This window comes from Petaurus breviceps, unplaced genomic scaffold (genome assembly GCF_028583685.1).
Source record: "Petaurus breviceps papuanus isolate PSGF00001 unplaced genomic scaffold, PetGlider_PUasm1.0 37, whole genome shotgun sequence".
Taxonomy (NCBI): domain Eukaryota; kingdom Metazoa; phylum Chordata; class Mammalia; order Diprotodontia; family Petauridae; genus Petaurus; species Petaurus breviceps.
Genome location: NW_027186296.1, coordinates 52,167,554 through 52,187,973, shown reverse-complemented (window position 1 = coordinate 52,187,973; position 20,420 = coordinate 52,167,554). Strand labels below are relative to the sequence as shown.

The window sequence follows — 20,420 nt, the reverse complement described above, 5'->3', positions numbered from 1 at the left end:
GAAAGGGGAAAAAAAAATTCCTCAAAATTCTTCTCTCAGTCTTAGAATTTCAGATCATCTTAAATCTGGGACCCAAAGAGGTTACATGGTTTGTTCTGGATCTCACAGAAGAGAGAGGTTACATTAATAACCCTGCTCTCCTGGCTCCCAGGCCAACATTCATTCCACCAATATCAGACCACCAAAGCAGTCGTGTTTATAGATAACCAAATGAAGAAAACCCACCCAAATGTTAAGAGGAAAAAAATGTGGAACAAGATTTTTTTAATAAAAAAAAAAGATCTAGAGTAAATAAATTACAAGTTCCTTGAAGGCAGGTATAGTTTCATTTTGTGCACTTAAATAGTCTATGTCCATACAATAGAGAAAGCCCCAACAGATAGGTCAATGGAGAGAGCCAAGGGCCCAGTACTCCATCTCCTCCCATATCCCAAAGTCCAATGAAGCCTTTCCTTTCCTGATCTTACAAACTACTAGTGGCTGCATTCCCATAGTCTCCTGCATTTAACTATTTTGTGTGTACGTGTAGATGCATATTTATTAACTTTATTTTTATGCTGCATTTAGCACATAGATACTTACAGTCCCCTCCCTTAGGACAGAAGCTCACTCTAAGTAAAGAGTGTTTCATTCTTTGTACTTTGATCCTCAGTAGTGCCCAGTTCATAGTAAGCATTAATAAACACTTCCTGATTGAACAATTGATTCATAAAGCTGTGAGGCTCCCACATGCTTTGGCTTAAAGTGCTGGTGGCGAGCCACCAGGAGAGTGAGAAGTACTGCTCTTCATCCAAAAGCTTTCAGTAAGTCCTTAGCTCCCTTTTCTTCCATACATGCCCAGATTTCAGATGAAAAGCACAAGTACTACTGTCCACAGAAGTTATCAGACTCCTGACCCAACAAATATGCTGAAAAGAAGAACTATGTGATAGTTAAATGAGTGCAGAATTTAAATTTCTATAGAAATGAATTTAGGTCCTGGCTCTGGCAGGGGCAAAGGAGACAGAACACTGGGCTTGGAGTCAGGAAGACCTAGTGTAAATTTGGCCTCAGACAGTTACCTGACTTCCGGCAAGTCCCTACAACATCTCTGTTTGCCTTGGTTTTCTAATCTGTAAAATGGGAATAATAATACTGGGCGTGGAGTCAGGAAGATGCCTCTTCACGAGTTCAAATCTCATCTCAGACAAGGACTAGCTGTGTGACCCTGGGCAAGTTACTTAACCCTGTTTGCATCAGTCTCCTCTGAGAGAAGAAAATGGCAAACCAATCCCGTATCTCTCTTCAGAAAACCCCAAATGGGGTCACCAAGAGTCAGACACAACTGAAAAACAGCTCAACAAAAATCTAGTATCAAATGAGATCATAATTGGAAAACACTTAACACGGTGCCTGGCACACTGTGAGTAATATGGAAATGTTAGCCATTATTATTAATGTGCTTCTGAGCATCATTTTCTTCACCTATAAAATGGGGATATTATTTGAATTACCAACCTCACAGGGTTGTTGAGGGTCACTGAACTTTGTAAACCTTAAGATGCTAATAGATGTGAACTACTATTCCATTATATGACAATATTTATCTTTAAAGAAGCCAGCTAAAACAGAGTTCCTTCCTACAAGAATTTTGATATAAAAATAGATCAAATATCCCTAGAAACAAAATTACTTATGAAAAAAGTCTAAGGAAGCACAATTATGCCCATTAGGCTGCCATCAGTGTCCTACCACCAGCTATAAAGTGTCACCATTATGTGTTTAGAGTAAGTTTATTTAGGATTCCAAAACCCTGGTCAATCTAACCTCAGGGAGCACACATAAAAACTCTAAAATACTCGCAATTATTACAATATGTAAATGGCAGATGAGCCTTGCTATATTTTCCAAAATGGAATCAGTAGCTTCATCTCCAATCTTATCTCAAAGGGGCTCATAATGTCCTAAAGTCCAGTAAAAATATATTAAAAGTTTAACTGAACTTACAAAGTTCAAGGACATACCAGATAAATTAATTCAGATGAGGGAGTACAATAAGTTGACTGAGACTAACTTTAGAAGCAGCCTTACATTTTTTTCACATTACAACTCATTGCCACTAGACCTGATATGCATAAAAAGGTAAGGGTTTGAGGCAATCACATTCTAAGGACTTTGTGAGGAGGTGACAGAGACTCAGAAGGGTCCAGTACCACTGTGCTGGGAAAGAGGCCAATTGATGAAAACATGTAACTGTTCCCTGGGTATATAGAAATGTGGAGTCAAAAAGAGGCTGCTGGAAAGAGTGGTCCAGTGGACACAGAGCCCATGGAATATGGCTGAGGGTCCCTGTGGGTGTCAGTGCTCAACAGGGTTCTTGGCTTAGACTGTTCTAATATTCTAGCACAACACTTACAGGGACAAGTGATGATGAAGCCAATCAGGCGCTGCCTTTTGTACTTGCTAAGTACAGCTTCTGTCTTCTGTTCTCCAAACAGGGTATAAGCAGCAGTGCAGGCATCAGGCACATTCATTCACAGAACCAGAATGAGACAGGGGAAAGAACAACTGGCTTTAGAGTCGGAGGGTCCAAGTTCAAATCCTGTCTCTATTATTTGTGTGTGCTTGGGCAAATCACTTAACTCTTCTGAGTCTCAGTTTCCTTTTCTGCAAAATAAAGGGACTGAACTAGATGATCTCTAAGGTCTCTTCCAGAACTAAACTATGATCCTGTGAACTCAGGTTAACATAAAGAGTGAGACCAGCAAATCATGGTTCTGGCTTTCCATTTTCCTGTCACTTGACATGGTTTAGTAGGAACAGCCTGGGGCACAGGGAAATAGTGAGATCAATTTCTATTCCTCAAGATCTAGGGATAGATCCCCATTCATTTCTAAGGAATAGTAAGTAGCAGCATGCATTAGCCTTTCTTTGGTAGTGTTACTTTAGCTAAAAGACTTAGTACTGCATATTACTGATTATTAAGTAGGGATTATTTCATTTATTATATTTGGATCACCAGCACCTAGCACAGTGCCTGGTATATAAGCACGGAATAAATTCTTGATTGATTGGCATGGAGTGGCCTCTTTCACTGCAAATTTCAGAGAGACAGCACTAGATTAGATGGTACCCAAATAGAGAAGGAAAGAAAGTCAATTGTCAGGGGACATGAGGAAGAATTCTAGAGTGGGCTCCAAAAATCTACTAATGACAAATACATTTGTCCAACTTAATGACTGTAAGCCTCAGAAGACAGGATGATGGAAAGTTCAACAGGACTTGGGGAAGAAGTAGGCTATGCCACAAAATCCTAGTAAAACTGAAAGCCAGTTGTCACTCACAGGATTATGGACTTAGGAGCCAGAAGAGACAATAGAAGTCATCCCAGTCCAACCCTCTGTAGCAGCAAGCACCCCAGCGTCCCCAGGGTGGCTGCTCACACAGGTTCTTGGATCTGCTTTGATAAAGGAAAGCAACTCAAAATGGGTTAACAGGCTTACTTTAACCAGTCAGACATATATCGTTTACCTTGTTCAGGGGAAAAAGGTCAGCACCCTGAACTTCAGAATACACAGACAGAATTATCAAGTCAGAGAAACAGATCAGGTAGACAGATTTCCAAACTGTCCAACCATTACATCCATACCAAATCAACATCTGGGTTTCAACATCTGGGTTTTTCAAAGCCGGGGGCTCTGGACAACGGCTAGCCCAGAGTTTCATCAAATCACAGAACACTTCTCAAAGTGAGCCCCAAAACAAAGCTACACATCAGGGCTTATATAGCCTTCTCCTGGCTCAGAGAATGTAACAACCTTATTGACTCACTGGCCAATCAAGAAGTATCTACTGAAAAACAAGCCTCCCACCCCAGGCTCCAGGTGCACTTTAGCCTAGGGGCAGAAAAGATCTTCAAAATTTACATTCCCATTACACCCTCTCATTTTACAAGTGAGGAAACTAAGGCTCAGAAATTACTTGTCCGAGTAGATTTCATGAAAGAGACAGGATTTCAAAATTCTGGCCCTCTGACTTCAAATTCATCATATTGGGTGATGCTGTCAAACAGGCAGTTAGCAACCCAAATCACAAGTGTGTCTGTGCATCTGACCACCTTCACTGGTCTGTGAATAGAATAGGAAAAGCAATCCTGTGGGAACCCAGAAGAGAGTTGGGAAGAGAATCTAGGGCTAACCCAAAGACCTCAGTTTCTCCCAGGGCATAGTAGTCCTAGACACAGCTAACCTCAAGTTTTTGTTGGAGGGTGGGGAGGCCTAGTTACCTGGTTTAATGGAATAAGCAGCATTTGGCCTATCTCAGTGGGCTGCTTAGACAATGCACAATCTCCCCATTTAGGCTCAGAAGTAGGTTTAAGCTTGTTTTTCTTGACTATACATATTTGTTAAAGAAGTTTATTTTCCTTCTTTTGTCGATTGGTATAGTGGGGAAGGGAGATAGAAGGGAGAGAATTCAGATCTAAAAACAAAGTATAATTTAATTAAAAAAAAGAAAAAGAACTGGGTCCAAGACCTTCCCCATGATTTTACCACAACAGTAGGAAATCTTAATTCCAAAGTCATCTGAGGAAAAGTCAACAAAGATACCAAAATGAAGAAAGAGGGCTAAAAGGAATTAATAGGCAACCATTCTGCCTAGAAGTCTGAGACAGAGCATTCTAAAAGGACATACTTATGGGAATGAGCAAAAACAAAAACAAAACCAAATCTTTCAAATTCAGGGCCCTACTTCTTCTGAAGAAACTTCAGGAGGAAAAGGAAAGTGGAGAGAGAAAACTGGAGCTGCCTTCAGTTCTACAGCAAGAGATAGGGATGCAGTTTCACCAGAACAATAGAAGACTTTAGACCTTGCAGATCCCCAAATCCTCCAAAAAGTAGTAGACATTTTTAAGTTCTAAGTAGTACCTCTCTCCCTCTTTCGCAGATGGAAAGGAGGAAAAAAAAAGATTAGATGAAATCTTTTAGGAGGTATCTTGCAGGCTTCAAGGCTATGGGTCTGGGAGGGATAGAGGGTCACAACTGCTACTGTTTACTGTGTAAAGGGGAAGTTAGATCTTCTAACATTTTTACCCATGCAAGTACAGTGAATAAGAGGAGACTTTAATTGCATCTTCAGTTTGACCAGGACATTTAGGGATGCCAGGAAGCAATAAGGCTCCTGATGCAGAAATAATATGGAAGAGAAATAGTGAGGAAGAGAGATCAAGAACTTTGAGGGGTGGGTGATCATGATGAGTTTTCTTCCCTTTGCTTCTGCCATCCTTTTGGCATATAGATGATCCCATGCATCATTTCTATTTCTCATACAGCCCATACCAGAAAGGGAAGCAAACAAACTATGATGCCAGATTAAATCAGATTCAGCCTGTCTTTGCTCAGATGAATCGTACCAACTAAATTTTCTCCTACCTTCCATGCTGAGTCAGGGACAACAGGCAGTTTTAACTTGGGATGTCATACAAAAAGTGAATTAAATTAAAGATACCTCCTCTCCCTCACCTACCTTGCAAAGGAAGGGGACCACAGACACTGAATGCGGCATATAATATAAAAAAAAAATTTCAGTGTGTTTGTTAACTTTATTGAACAATTTTCCCTTCCTTTTAAAAACTCTTTAATATAAGGGACAGCTCTCTGGGAGTGTTAAAGGGGAGGGATACAGGGAGCAAGTTAGGCTGTTCATGTCTTCATACAACCAGTGTCTGGCTTTTTACAAATAATCTGGGGGCAATCTGTTCCTGAAAAGCTAATGACAAAGTGAAAGAGGAAAGGGGATGTTGGACTTTCCTTACTCTATCTACCCCCTCCCCCAAAGAAGACCCCTAAGAGCTTGAGCTCTTAAAGAGCTTACTCTTTTATTTTAACCACTAGGTGGCATATTGTTAAGGTGAAATGCTAAATATAAATTCTGGTCATAGATGAAAATTTGGGAATAAGTGAATTAGGGCCTGAGAAGAAAAATAGAGGTATTTTTAGGTACTTTCAGATTAGCAAGTAAACAAAATGTGAAGCAAAACATAAGGACTACTTGTGATTTAATGCAAAAAAATATCACATTGTATTTAAATAAAACATCTTATTCAACATTCTTTCAACCATCATCATTAAGTACCTACTAGCAGCAAAGTCAAGTCAGGGTGGCATGGCATAGTGGACAGAGTTGACTGAGGTTAGGAGGACCCTGGTTCAATTCCTGCTTGTGACACATAATACCTATGTAACCCTCTCAGTCCCACAGACAGTTCTCTAAGGATAAGTTACAGAAGAGTTGCTAGTATATGTCAGAGAAAGTAGTTTCCACACCAGAGAATTCTTTTTACCCATAAAATCCCAGGTCTGGGGCATGGCACAGGGTGGGGAACAGAACATTATGCTAGTTGAGAGAGAAGCAGGTTCCTTGCATATAGAGCTTAAAATCTAGAAAGAAGATATAGCATACAAAAAGTTCATTTCTTACCTCAGTTAAGCAATACCACTATTAAGCCCGTACCTATCGAGATCAAAGGAAAAGGAAACGGACCCATCTGTACAAAAATATTGAGAGCCATTCTTTTTTGTGGTGACAAAGAACTAAGGAGGTGGTCTATCAATTAGAGAATAGCTGAACAAATTATGGGATATGAACATACTGGAATACTGTTTTAGTATAAGAAATGGCAGGAATTTCAGAGAAGCCTTGGAAGACTTGTATCAACAGATGCAGAGTGAAGCAAGCAGAACTAGAAGAACAATTTATACAAAAACACTGCAAAGAGGAAAAACTTTTAAAGATTTCAAGTCTCTAATCAATGCACTCACTCACTGATCAACAATGATCCCAGAATATTGATAACAAGAAATGTTATCCATCTCCTGCAGAGAGGTGATAGACTCAATACCTAAAATTAAACATACATTTTTTGGGCATGGCCAATGTGGGGATTTGTTTTGCTTCACTATGCATATTTGAGGGTTTTGTTTTGCTTTATAAGGAAAGGGGGGAGTAAGAGGAAAAGAAAATAAGTATTTGTTGATATAGGTAGCTAGGTGGCACAATGGATAAAGTGCTGTAGGTATAGTCAAGAAGACCTGAATTCAAATACAGTATCAGGCAATCACTATCTTGGGTGCCCCAGGTTAAATCACTTAGCTTCCCTTTGCCTTAGTTTCTCCCTAAGTAAAATGGAAACAATTATTAGCACCTACTTCCTAGGGGGTGTTGTGAAGATCAAATATTTGTATTAAAACACTTTACAAATCTTAAAGCATTATCTAACAATTAGTTATTATTATTATTCATTGAAAAAAATTAAAAAGCAGGATTGAGTATGCAAAGAACATAAAAGAGGTATAAAGCATTATGTAAGTTCAGTGAAAATTAAGAATGGGGGCAGGGGGCGAGATCATGGAACAAGTACCATCTTAGACATTGAAGGATTGATAGGATTTCAAAAGTCAAAGACCAGGGGGCAGGAACCAAATTTTCTAGTGTGAACAAGGCATATAAATGAGACAGATGAGTGGTGGACATAACAAAGAGGTAAAAAATCTACCTCAGTAGATCATGTGGCATATCCACAACACAACCATCAAATATTTATTCCTTATAACTGCAGTTCTATTTAAATGCAATGGGAAATAAAAGAAAAAAAATCTAAGGGCCCAAGTCTTCCACTATGAAGTTTTCTGTACATTATCTTATTTGTACATGGTACAACCTTATGAGTTAAACAGGGATGTGGCAGGGATCTGGAACAGAACTGGAAAAGGACATAGGAGATCATCTCTAGTCTAACCGAATTTTTCATCTTAAGATGGGAAAACTGAGGTTTTCAGAGCAAATCTTCAGAGAGATTAAGTGACTTGTCCAAGGTCTAATTAATAGAATAACCAAGACTAAAACACTAATTTCTTGATTTCTATACAATGATACTACAAGTTGGGAAAATGAGATTCTTAAATTTAGAAAGCAATAACATACTAAATGTTAAAGTGTGTGATACTGACTTCATAACAAGTCTAGAACAAGAGTTCCAAGAAGGGAAGAGGTTTCCTAAAGGAGTTGAGACTTAACTTAGGATTTTAGAATTTGGATACTCAGAGAAAAAAGGGCATTTTAGTCAGGGGAAATAAACAGCCTAAGCAAAAGAAGGAAGGCTGCATCTGGGAGACAATTATGCCAACTTTTATTTAAAAAGAAGGGACTTAGACAAACATTAGGTACTCATATAGAATATAAACTGATTTCAATATATTACCTGGCCCAGGCTCCTACTTTTAGGCAGGTAAGGTACTGTCATTACCCAGTTTGTAGATGGGGCAAATGGGGCTAGTGACAGGAAGGCCTAGATAAGTACTGGTGATTAGTGGAAATTAAGTTGAAAAGGTAGAATAAGTCCAGGTTGGGGGGGGGGGGAGGAGGAGGAGGTTACTGGACTTGTCTGAACAGGAACCATGCAGATTCTGGGAGAGTGAAAGGTCATGATGAAAATAATGCTGGGGGAAGATGAGCTTGTCAGCAGTGTGCATGAAAGACTGGAGGCATGAGTCAATGAAGTCAGAAAGATCAGCTAGGAAGCTAATGCAATAACCCAAACAGGAGGTAATAAAGCATTGATAAGGGCAATAAAAACAGAGGGGATATGGCAAATCCAAAAGCTTTCAAATGAAGAAATGATAGCACTTGGTGACATACACATTACAAATTCAATAATAGGGTTTCTCAGGAAAAGTGATATTCTGGTTAAGGGAAAAAAATCGTTTTTTCAATCATAAAACTTGAAAAATCATAGAATAGAGTTGGTAGGGGCCTTACAGGTAACAATCCAAATCCTACCCCAAGTATAAACTTCATCTATAACTTACTTCAACAAGTGGTCATCCATCTCCTTAAAGGTCTCCAGTGACGAGCAACTCATTACTATGGCAGGAGACAAGGGTGGAGAGGTGGGAGTGTAAGTACCAGCTTTAAAATCAGTGGACCTTGGTTTGAATCCCAGCTCTACCACTTACTACCTGTGTGGCCTTGTGCAAGTCAATTAACTTCTCTGGTCCTTAGTTTCCTTATGTATTAAATGAAAGGGTTGGACTAGATGGCCTCTAACTTTCCTTTTAGCTCTAATTCTAAGGTTTCATTCCATTTAAAAACAAATACATTGTTAGGGAATTTTCCTTGTATTAATATAAAAACTACCCCCCTCACCTCATTTTCATTCATGGGCCCAAATTCTGCCATCCAAGGGCCAAGCACAGCATGTTTAATTCCTTTTCTCTATGACAACCCTACAAATATTAAGACAGCTATCATGTATCTCCCCCAACTCTTGTGAAGTTGTATCTTCTCCAGACTTAATATTCCCAGTTCCATGAAACCATTATTATATGGCATGATTTCAAGCCCCCTCAGAGTCTAGTCATCCTCCCATAGATGAACTATAGTTTATCATTTTTTAGTTCTTAAATTTAGTACCCATCAGATTACTAAGGATGAAAAAAAAAAAGGGAGAGAAATTATAAAATGTTGGAGTGGTCATAAAAACTACAGAAAAGAGGAAGGAAGGAAGGAAGGAAGGAAGGAAGGAAGGAAGGAAGGAAGGAAGGAGGAAGGAAGGAAGGAAGGAAGGAAGGAAGGAGAAAGGAAAGAGAAAGAAAAAAGAAAAATACACTGTTGGGAGAATTATGAATTGGTCCAACCATTCTATAAATACAAAGGAAAAAAACAACCTTATCAACCATTTGATACCATTAGTAGGCATACAATATCCCCAAGGAGGTAAAAAAAAATTTTTTTTCAAGTCCAAAACATATAAAAATATTTATAACAGCATTTTTTATAGGAGCAAAAAACTTGAAAGTGGATGCCCATAAACTGGATGAATAAATTGCAATATATTAGTTTAACAGAAAAGTCTGTAAGGATAAAGTGGTTAAAAGACACCCCATTTTACAGATGTGGAAACTGAGGCCCAAGAAAGAAAAAGAAATTTTTTCATGTCACAACTAGCAGAGGAAGATTTTCAACCCAGTTACTCCAAATATATCTCTTTGTCCCTTCTACACACTGAGCAGTGGGCCTTCAGGAAATCATCTATAACATTTATTTTAAGTTTCCTCTTTTTGGGTTTCATGAGAACCTGTATTGACAGGAAAAAGTACCAGCCATATTAGCTTTCTATCTATCCCAGCACCAAAGGGAAGAGTCTCGGGGAGAAAGAACAGAAGGCCATAATAACTGTAGACCCAGACAATGAAAATTTTGTAATTCAGATAAACTTTGAATCTAATGATTTTGAGAAACATCTACAAGGCTGGTATAACCAAATGAAACATGGTGCCAGGGAGCTGAAAGCTCCTGCTATTTTTCCTGTTTGAATTTCACCTGCAAGCTTTCTACCTATTTCTCACCTATATCTTGCTAATGGCCACCTTGGACTGTTAAACCTTCAGCAAAACTTCCCACATAAACTCATCCATTACTCAGCATTATAACTTCTATTATTTGAAGGTCTTTATTGAAATGAGTGTGGCTAAAATCAAGAGTTTCCCCTGCTTACTTGATCTCCCAATAATACACAGATAAAATACTGACAGCATTCTAAATTAAGTAAAACATTTAAAAGAGCCCAGTAAAATGTTTTATTACAAAATTGTGTTTTTGAAAGCTGAACAATATATTGACATGCCTAAACTGCAATATTTTAAGGATCCACAATTTCATCAGTGCAGGTGGTCCCAACACCAATGCATGTGGCATTGCTAACTCAGCAGGAGTGTGAGAATATTCATCACCTGGTAGCCAACCTTCCAGTTATTCTCTCTGCATTTGTACTCAGAAGGCAAAGTTATTGTCTGTAGCTAGACCCATACTCAAAGGCCTTTCCAACTTGGTAGTTAGAACCTTCCAGACACGGCAACCCACAGATATGAGACTTCAAGAACCCAGGGTCACCTCCATGATGCGATTGGGCATCTAAGCAGGACTTGAATGAAGAAGTGGTTTATAAGTTCTAAATAATTTAAAAGTCAAGTTATGCGACTTCAGTTACAAAGTTAACATAGTTCTTAAATCATCATCAAAAAAAGTAAAAAAAAAAGTATCTAATAGATTTTAAATGGTCAGCTTCTTCTCAAGTCCTACATTAAGGTCTCAATATAGTGGAGTGGGAAAGGTGAAAAGACCTTGGAGGCAGGAGAGACCTGTTTTTTAATCTCCATGCTTTCCTATACCCCCCCAACACATATTCACTAGCTTCAAGACTATTGAGCAAAGATCAAATGAGGCAATATATGTAAATTGTTTTGTACATCTTAAAGCACTACATATATCTCCATTATTATTGCTATCATTAACATTAATATTATTATTATGGTGTCATGACAGTGACCTTTGGTCCTCCAAATTTATGTCAATAAAGCAAATGCTCTGCTTGGTCTTAAAAAAATGGAAAAGCTTTACAGTCAAGTTTTTCACCTGAGGACTGGACTGGCAAAATTCAAGGAGTAGCTTTTCACTACAAGTTGGACCAAGGGCTATGATCTTCAGTGAAAGAAGTTCCTACACTGATAGAGAAAACACAAATCCTTGACGTACTGAAGTCATGTTGCAAATAGAACAGCAACATTGGAATAGGAAAACTTCCATTTTGAAAACTACTAGACCTGGTCTTTGACAGACATACTTTGAATTGAATAAATGCACTTAATGCATGACTTTCTCAATAATTTATCATCTACTTGTATTGTTTTGGGGGTAGCAGATTGGAAAGAAATGTGGCCCACACTCTTGACCACTCACTGTTCAAGAAAATACAGTGCTTGACATTTATTCCTGAATTTTAAGTCCCAAAGAAATTTCAGCTTTGGGGCGGCCAGGTAGCACAATGAGTAAGAGCACCGGCCCCAGAGCCGGGATGACCTGGGATCGAACCCGGGCTCAAATACTTAGTACCACACCCAGAAATAACTGGCTGTGTAACCTTGAGCAAGTTACTTAACTCCAATTGCTTTTTTAAAAAAAAATTCAGCTTTGTACACCTTAAAAAATAGTTTTTGGAGTAGTGATTTTTTCTAAAACTTCTGAATTCATAAAGGCAAAACTTGAGATCGCATATAACAAAGTATACTATTTCAAGAAAACAGAACTATCTTTACAGTATGTAATGACACCAATAACAGGTTTGCACATGATAACATATTCCTTGGCCAGGCACAGAAATATTTCAATAAAAAAGTATGTGCTTCACTGCCATCACATGGGAGATGAAGTCACTGTGTTCAATTGGACTTGTACAGAAACAAGTGTCTTAAGCAACAAAAGGGCTATCACTAGCAAAAAGTTGCAAAGGAAAACAAAAGGGAAAGATTTTAAAACTTCCTTCCCTCACTATTCACATTTTTCAACCACAAATAACAGTAACTATGATACACAAACTATACAAGTTATCTCAATAGTATGTATTAGTATATAATATATATTAATAATATATAATAGTATGTATTCATATATCATAATGTAAACAAAGTACTTCCTCCTAAATCTTAGCAAACATTGAATACCAACCAAATATTAGAAGATCCTAGATGGTCAAACCACAGAAAAATACATAATTTGCTAACAAGTTTATGCCTTTCTTGTTTTTAATAAATTAATCTGTTACAGTTCTTGATTCAGTTCTCTAAAAATTTCCACAAAAGATTCTTACAACACAAAACATTTTTAAAAACATAATAGAGAATTAGTTTAGTTGGGAAGGAAAATAAAGAGAAAATTTTCCCAAAGATAAATTCAAACTCGTCACTAGAAAGTAAAAAATTGCTCAATTTAGTGCCCATGAGTATGCATGGCACATGTGGTTTTCTCTGACAATAAAAAAGACCACCCTCAAAATGTGACTCCTTAATGATCCAACCCAAGCAAGAAAATACAAACATGTTTTTTTGAGTCAAAAGGTATTATTTTTAATTAATTTAATCTTTTAATTAAGATAAATCCACTTGATGAAGCAGAACTTTCTAACAATATGCTTTTGCCACTATGAACCCTCAATGCCCTCTGATTACTCAATATTTTATGTAAAATGTATGCCTTCCTTAAAAGAGGTCATTTCAATGATAGGAAAAATTAGAACAAATCAGATTTCTAACAGATACTGAGGGATCTTACACTTACTAAGGTTTAATCTACCCAAATGTTACTTGTTAAAAGTATGTCCAAAACAAGTCAATGTCTAAATGATACAAGGTTTAATTACTAAAGTGGGTTTTCCCCTCTTTTCAAAGTTTTTATGGGACTTACATTTCCACAAACAATTGTAATTCCTCATTTGTAATTACAATGTAATTCCACATTGTAATTCTTTATTTTATTATGGGTGCTCCAGTACCCATAATATTTGCATGTTATATGGCCAGTTTTGGAAAGGGTTCAGAGAAATCTTTCTTTTCTTCAAAATCTGTTTTGGAATTTTCCTTCAGAATGTTTTGGATATAGAATTCAAGAAACTACACACTGGGAGTGTGAGTGTGTATTTGAGTGTGAGTGTGTATTATATATTTAGTACAATTGAAATGAGTTCATCTCTTGAACTCAGAAAGCACCTGTTATGACTTGGCTAAGAAAAACAGTATCAAAGCAAGCTGGCTCAACAGTACACATGCCTCTTCTATGAACTATAGTTTTTTTTTTTTACTGTTTTGAAAACAAAACAAGGAAAAGATCAGCACTTAAGGAAAAGCTACCCATACATTTTAAGATTTTACATTGGAGATTTCATTAATGTAACTTTGTCTTTCATGATGTCATTCTCATCCTACAAATTATTTTAAATGCTGAGTTATTCAAAATGTGCCATACATAACCAGACAATTTACTAGATCTCTTGAGTAATTCCAGAAAACCAAGCAACATATAAGTCCAGAAAACATCTGAAATACAGTTCCCAGATACTATCAAATATTCATGCACGCACCTGTGACTTGTAAGGTTCTGGCAAAAGATAAACCATACCACTACAATTTTTTTCATTTTTCATCACAATTATCAAAACCAAGTAACAAAATAGTGCCTCCGACCTATATTAGTAAATGTTTTCACATCTTCCATGACCTGCAGTAAGGCTCCAAAATGAGGGAAAATATGAAGAAGGTCTAAAGGATATAAGCATATGCATCCATTAGAGCTTTCTCTTTGCTTCTAGATTTGAAGATACTAAAGAGAAAAACCCTAAAAACATTTAAAACACATTGTTCATAAGTGGCTTGTGAGAAATACATAAATGTATCCTGTTCTAATTTAAAACCCACCAAGTATTTTGGAAAATACTTGATATTTTTATTCAAGCAGCTTCATTACATACAAGAGCTCATAAAGTACTTTGCCTCACATATTATATTCTTACAAAACCAATGAAGCAAGATAAAAGAAAAATTGTTGTCCCTGGAGCACCTGTCTTGGCAATTGCAAATTATACTGCAACAAGTGAAAATGATACAGTTGATTTTCACTTACTACATTGATCTTGCAACAGTAGGAAGACCAGGAAACATTTGTATCACTGATCAAGCAGTAAGTCAAAGATCAAAAGAAAATATATATACAATATAAATTACCCCTATGTATGTTTCAAAACAATCGACTAGCTTAAATTTGGTAGAAAACCCTTGCAACAGCAATTGATGCCAAAGCATCACATTATGATTTTAATAGCTGAAGCTTCCAGATCACTCATTTGACTATTTGAGAACAGAACTCTGCATTAAATCTAACCTCAATTTAGCTTCCTGAGTATATTTCACAAAAAGTACAATTTTAAACAATCAAGTAAGAACTGAATTAAGTAAGCAATACTAAAGGCAAGATTTTTCCTCTAATATTCTTTCTTATAATCTATACCACCAGTTACAGGGGTTACAGTTCCAAGAGGTAAATAAATATTCCTTGTTACTATCTCAAAACTTTTTTTAAAAAATAGTAATAAAAATCAGTTTTATCTTTTGACCTAAATTAAATTTCCCTAGCAAGATGGTATTATTTCAAAACAAGGCATTTATGTAACAAATTTGACTTTCATTAAGTTGCTGGGTTAAAAAAAAAAAAAGGCAAAATCTAATCCTAAACTGACCACTCTCTTTGTCCTCTATCTGAACTCTAATGCACACAAGAATCAATCTCTATTACTCCGCAGGTGCCTTTTCCCCCAAATGCCCTAAGTTCAATCATCAATTTTAAGGTTTTTTTTGTTGTTTTTAAATGGAAGTTCTCAGCCTCTAAAATCACAGTAATGAGAGGGATTGGTTAAAACTGTCAAGCAAATTTACCCTGTTGGTTTTTGTAACTCCCGGCTTCAAGAGGCATTCTTTTCAACTTTAACATATTTCTTAAGGCTCTTTAGAGAACTCAAACATACGACATTTTAAACTTCAAATAATGACCTATGCTCAACTCCTCCTCAAAATATTGTTTGCTTGCCATTTTCCTCCTTGGAAACCTAAAATCCCCTGAGATTTTTTCTTTTTACTCCAAGCTACTTCTACCATACCTGAAACAGCAATCCATTTAAACATCTTCATTTCTTATCCCTAGGTTTCTTCAGCAATAGAATTTTGAGGGATGAGATATAGGAAGCTTAGTGCAAATGGGAGAAAATATGTATATCACATTAGGTCTCCTGATTTAAAACTAGTAGAATAACCACCACCATAGCCCCATCCCAAATCACAATACACAGCACTTACCTATTACTAAAATACTTAAACTAGTTATAAGGCCTGCTTAGGTGAGGGCAAGAAAATACCTTAAACTTTACTTCCATTAGGCTTTATCTGTTCTTTTCTTTATCTATTCTGAAAACTTCTTTATGCTTCTAAAATTAAGAAATGTTTACATTACTATGGTCACATACTTAATCCTTAAACATTCCTTCCTTTCCAAGTATCTTAACACAATACTTGCAACCCAATACAAATAGCCAAATCTTTATCCCATAGATCAAAGACAATGGCTGAAATATTAGTCTCTAATATAACTTTTAAACTTAACTATTGCTGTGAAGATTAATAACTTGGCTTTAAATTCGGTTACACCTCTCTTCCCAAAAATTTAAAGTTATGTTCACATCTGTTCTTTAAGACCCAGTAGGGAAAAAAAGGTATTTAAATTATGTTTTTTAATCAGGATTTGAGGCAACTTTTGGCTATTTGTCAACCTTACTAATCATTTTTAAGGGGTTCTTGGGAAATTACTTGATATTTCCCTATAATACTTTCTTACCACTAAAATATAAACATACATGAAATACCACATTGTCCATGCATCATCTCCCAGGAGAAAACATTTTTAAAATAAGCATTCCTAGAAAAGACTTTTTTTTTACCTAAACAAGTCAAAAATAGTATCTGATTTTTCAGGAAATAAATTAATAACATTTAAGTCCAAGACTGTTTGGCCATCAAAAACTGTAGAAACTATATAGCTCAATTTCACGCAATGTTAAAGTTTAAAATACTTATGTGTTCTGTGACAGACTCATCCTTTCAACTCCAAGAATGTTCTCTATATTCAAAATAAAATCTAAAATTCTGGGCCAACAGAGGGACTGAAAACCTCTCTCTAATCTGGTGATCTGAAACTTTGGAAAACAAGTTGTTTTGTTTTAATTCAGGTTGTAGCAGGTTCCAATTTAATCATACGGCCACCAATATATGTCTAGTAAATATTTTAATTCTGTAAAGATTTTATTATTAAGGTATGCTCATTTTTACAATTAAGAATGCTTACTCTCCTTATATCTTATCTTTAATTACCACTGTACTTGATTCTACAGTAGTCCCCCCCATTCAAGATCGAGATAAATGGTTTAAGAGTCAAAACTTGGTTCCTAGTTGCAAGGAATTAATTGGCACCAGCTGTATACACTCAAGTGTTACACAATCTATAACACAAGATCTGCTGGACCATTTTTATCCCTATTTCCATCACTTAGTTTAAACTTTTCAACGTGTCCGAAAAACATCCGCCATCTCAAATTTACTATAATGCCACCGGGTGCTTTTTGTTTTTTTTTTAAAGGGATCCCCGCCCCTAATTTCCCCAGAAGTGCAACGAAACTCTCATTCCCTTCTCCCCCATCCACCCAGACAAGACCAAAACACAGTATATCAGATTACAAGCGACAGCGTTTGTAGAGATATATTGCTTATTAATGATGTTCAAAGGAAGTGCTACAATAATAATCAATGGGGGGGGGGGAGACTGGTTCAAAACAAACACTGGGAGGGCGCGCTCGGAGCTTGAAACGCACACACGTTGTCCTACTTTTATATAGCACATAAGATGGGTGTCTGCGTGCACTTCTCAATGTTGAGACACAGATTTTGCATGCACGTGTGTAATGTGCATCTACACACCCACAAATATACACACGGAGGATTCTCATTCTTCCTATCTACCTTTCTAACCCCTGCACCTTTAAAAAAAAAAAAAAGGTGAAGGGAGGCAGAGAAGAGAGGACCGGAGGCCCGAATGGGAAGTCTCCGACTCCACCGCCGGGGCTCGGGGAACCCCACGCCAGAAGGCGCTAGCTCGTGAGCCCCAGGTCACGGCGTGGATTGGTCTTTCCTGCAGCGTTACTCTGGGCCCCGCCACTTCCTTGGGCATCGACAGGGGCGGGGGGAGAGAGGGAGGGAGGAGGAGGAGGAGGAGGCCGGAGGAAGGGGAGCATGGAACCACGCAGAAAAACAATTCCATCTTAGAGACGCCGAAGACAAGAGCAGCGTTTTTTTGTAACAGTGGGCAACAAAGGCAGATTCCGGGAAAGCAAACGCTGGATGGGGGGGTCGGGGGAGGGCAGACAGGAGGAGGATTATATAATATTTTTAATAAAAGAAATCTATATATTGTTCGAGGATGGGGGGGCACCTATTTGTGGGATTAAAAACAGAGGGAGACCACGTTTTCACAACGCATCCGGGGAAAACCCACCCACCTCCCAAACTCCCTCCTCTTCCCTTCCCCCTCGGAAAAAAAGGATGTTTTGAAACGTGTCCTGGAGCTACAGTACCTTATTTCTAGGGCAGATAGTTCAAGTATTCTAACTTCTCATTTCTAATACTATTCAAAAGGTTTCGTTACATTTTAGGACCTTTCTTCCCAACCACCCCAACTCCTCCACCACCCCCGAGGCCATTCAGCAACCCCCCCCCCCCCGGCCGCCCCAGCCTCCAGGCATCCCGCCTGCCGCCACTTAATACATAGTGGAAGACTGTGGCCCTTTCCCATTTGCACTGCCCAACCCAGCTAGGGGGTTTATCTTTATTAAGTGGGGAGGGATGTGTGTGGGTGGGGGGGAAACCTTCCGTTCTGGGGTAACTGTCACTGCATAATGCTCCCCTAAGAAAGGAAACTCCCCCCTTGCAAAGTGGTCCCAAATGAAATGTAATCAACCACAACAAACAGGCTGGCATACTGCTTCAGTGTGGTTCCGGGGAAGAGGGTATTGCTTTTTAATCAAATGGCTTGGAAAATACGAAGCTCAACAGCCTCCTTCACGTGTCTCCCCCCTCACCCTCAGACAACTGGGGGGGGGGGGGGGCGGGGTGGCTTTAGTCTTTGCCAGAGAGCAGGTACTTCTGGAAAAGAAAAGTGGCCTTTGACTGTTGTTTACAATCCCCTGGGTACAAGTTCGAACCTTCCAAGAATGGGAACTTTTAGCAAAGCTAAGCAGACAAACTTGATACAAATGTTAATTACCAAACTGAGTCGAGTGAGTGTTTGGGTTTTGTTTTGTTTTGGAGAAAGAAACAAAAAGTAAAGCTGTTTCACTTAGACGAAACCGCTTAACCTTGGTCACGGGTGGGGGGAAGCCACCGTCTCCCCCATACCCACCCAACTTGCTCCTCCCTCCCCCAACTGCATATACCCCCCCCCACACACACACATACACACAGAGCACCAAATTAAGCGAAAAAGAGACCAGCCCTGAACTCTAGATTCTAAATAGGCTTGAAGATGCAAATTCTTGAACAGAAAAATAGGACAGCGGCCCCTTAAACTAAAAGTTACCGCAGTGCAAAAGACATACTTCACAGTAGAAACATTGATGAGAGAGATACTCACTTTCTCCATTTGTTGGCCAAAGGCAAAGTGTAGAAAAGAGAAACAGAAGCCCCCAAAGTGAGGTCGGGGACCCTCTTCCGGCGCCAGACTTCATTCCTTTTATTTAGGACGAAATTCCCCTTTCTCCAAAAAAAAAGGGGGGGTATGGGGGGAGTCCGAAACTCACACTGCCACCCCCACACCCCCTCCAGAAACAAGGGAGAAAAAAACAATCCAGATGAGAAAACAGATCCTTCGAAAATTGTAATTTTTTAAAATGATTTCTTTCCTCGTGGTGAGTCGCTGTGTTGTCGATGCTGTGGCTGTCGAAGCTGACAAACACACTCTCCAAACAACGCTATTTTGATGCTTTAGATATGTTGGTATTTGTGGTGTTTGCTACAGAAAAGGTAACAAACCCCCCTCAGCGCTGGCTGCAGTGATACAATGGACACAGAAGTAGCAAACATGAAGCGCATTGAGGCTGGCGGTCTGCATCTTCAACCTCCATTTTCAAACACACACAGAAAGGCAGTAGGGGAAAAAAACTGCAAAGAAAGGGAAAAAAATCCAAATCAATCCTTGCAAGGAAAAACAAGCCCAACCAAAAATAGAGGGAAAGGCTTCCAAACGCCGCAAAGTATCCACGTCGGAATGATGCGACGCAGTTTTAAATATCCCCCAAAGTCCAGGTTGCTGAAGAGGCTGAAAATGGGTAAAAATGCGGAATAAAAATGAATGAAGAGGCTTCCCCCTCCTCCTCTCCTTTCCCTCCTCCTCTCTCACTGCTGCTGCTACAGGCGCCTTCCAAAAAATCCAGGACACACACAAAGCCCCAGCAGCAACACTGAAGCTGTTCAGCACTCCTGCTGCTCCGGGGCTGGGGCTCCGCGTTGCATCCCCTCTCGCCGCGACTGCTTTCCCATAGCAAACGTTTGTAATTCCCTTCTTGCACACACCACACACAAACACACACACACCGCCCCCCACCTTCCTCTCTCCCGAACGTAGGGGGGATCCGGTTTGCTGAAGGTCAAAGCCGAAGAGGTGTTGCAAGGGTTTGTAATTCCTCTGGAAAGGGGTGTGGAAGGAGAAAGGTGGGAGGGGGGGAGAGAAACGAGCGGGATAAGAGGGTCTGGCAAGGATTTTACTAAATTGCTGTTGCAAAGGGGGCAGTTTTGCTTGCAGCTTTGCTCTCCCTCTTTCTCTAGTTCGCCTGGTGCGCTCCTCTGCTTGCTTTTTTTTTTTTTTTTTTTTTTGCTCAGTGGAGTTAATGCTGGTAAACAAGAGCCTCAGCTTCGCTTTGCCGCTGCTGCTGCTGCCACACACTGGGGGCTCGCGCACGCGCTCCC

General features: G+C 38.8%; 1 protein-coding gene across 4 annotated transcripts in view; it reads right to left on the bottom strand.

The window, feature by feature from the left end:
* IGF1R (insulin like growth factor 1 receptor) overlaps positions 1-20,420 on the bottom strand; it is a 394,663-nt gene that overhangs the window by 373,900 nt on the left and 343 nt on the right. For 2 of the 4 annotated variants that reach the window (XR_011170289.1, XM_069098497.1), the window contains exon 1: positions 19,090-20,420. Coding sequence is in view for 3 of the 4 variants with exons in the window: in XM_069098497.1 (XP_068954598.1) it covers positions 19,090-19,183 (94 nt within the window). In the remaining variant the exon portion in view is untranslated. The remainder of the gene's footprint in view (positions 1-19,089) is intronic. The other 2 variants (XM_069098498.1, XM_069098499.1) reach the window with 2 other exon arrangements.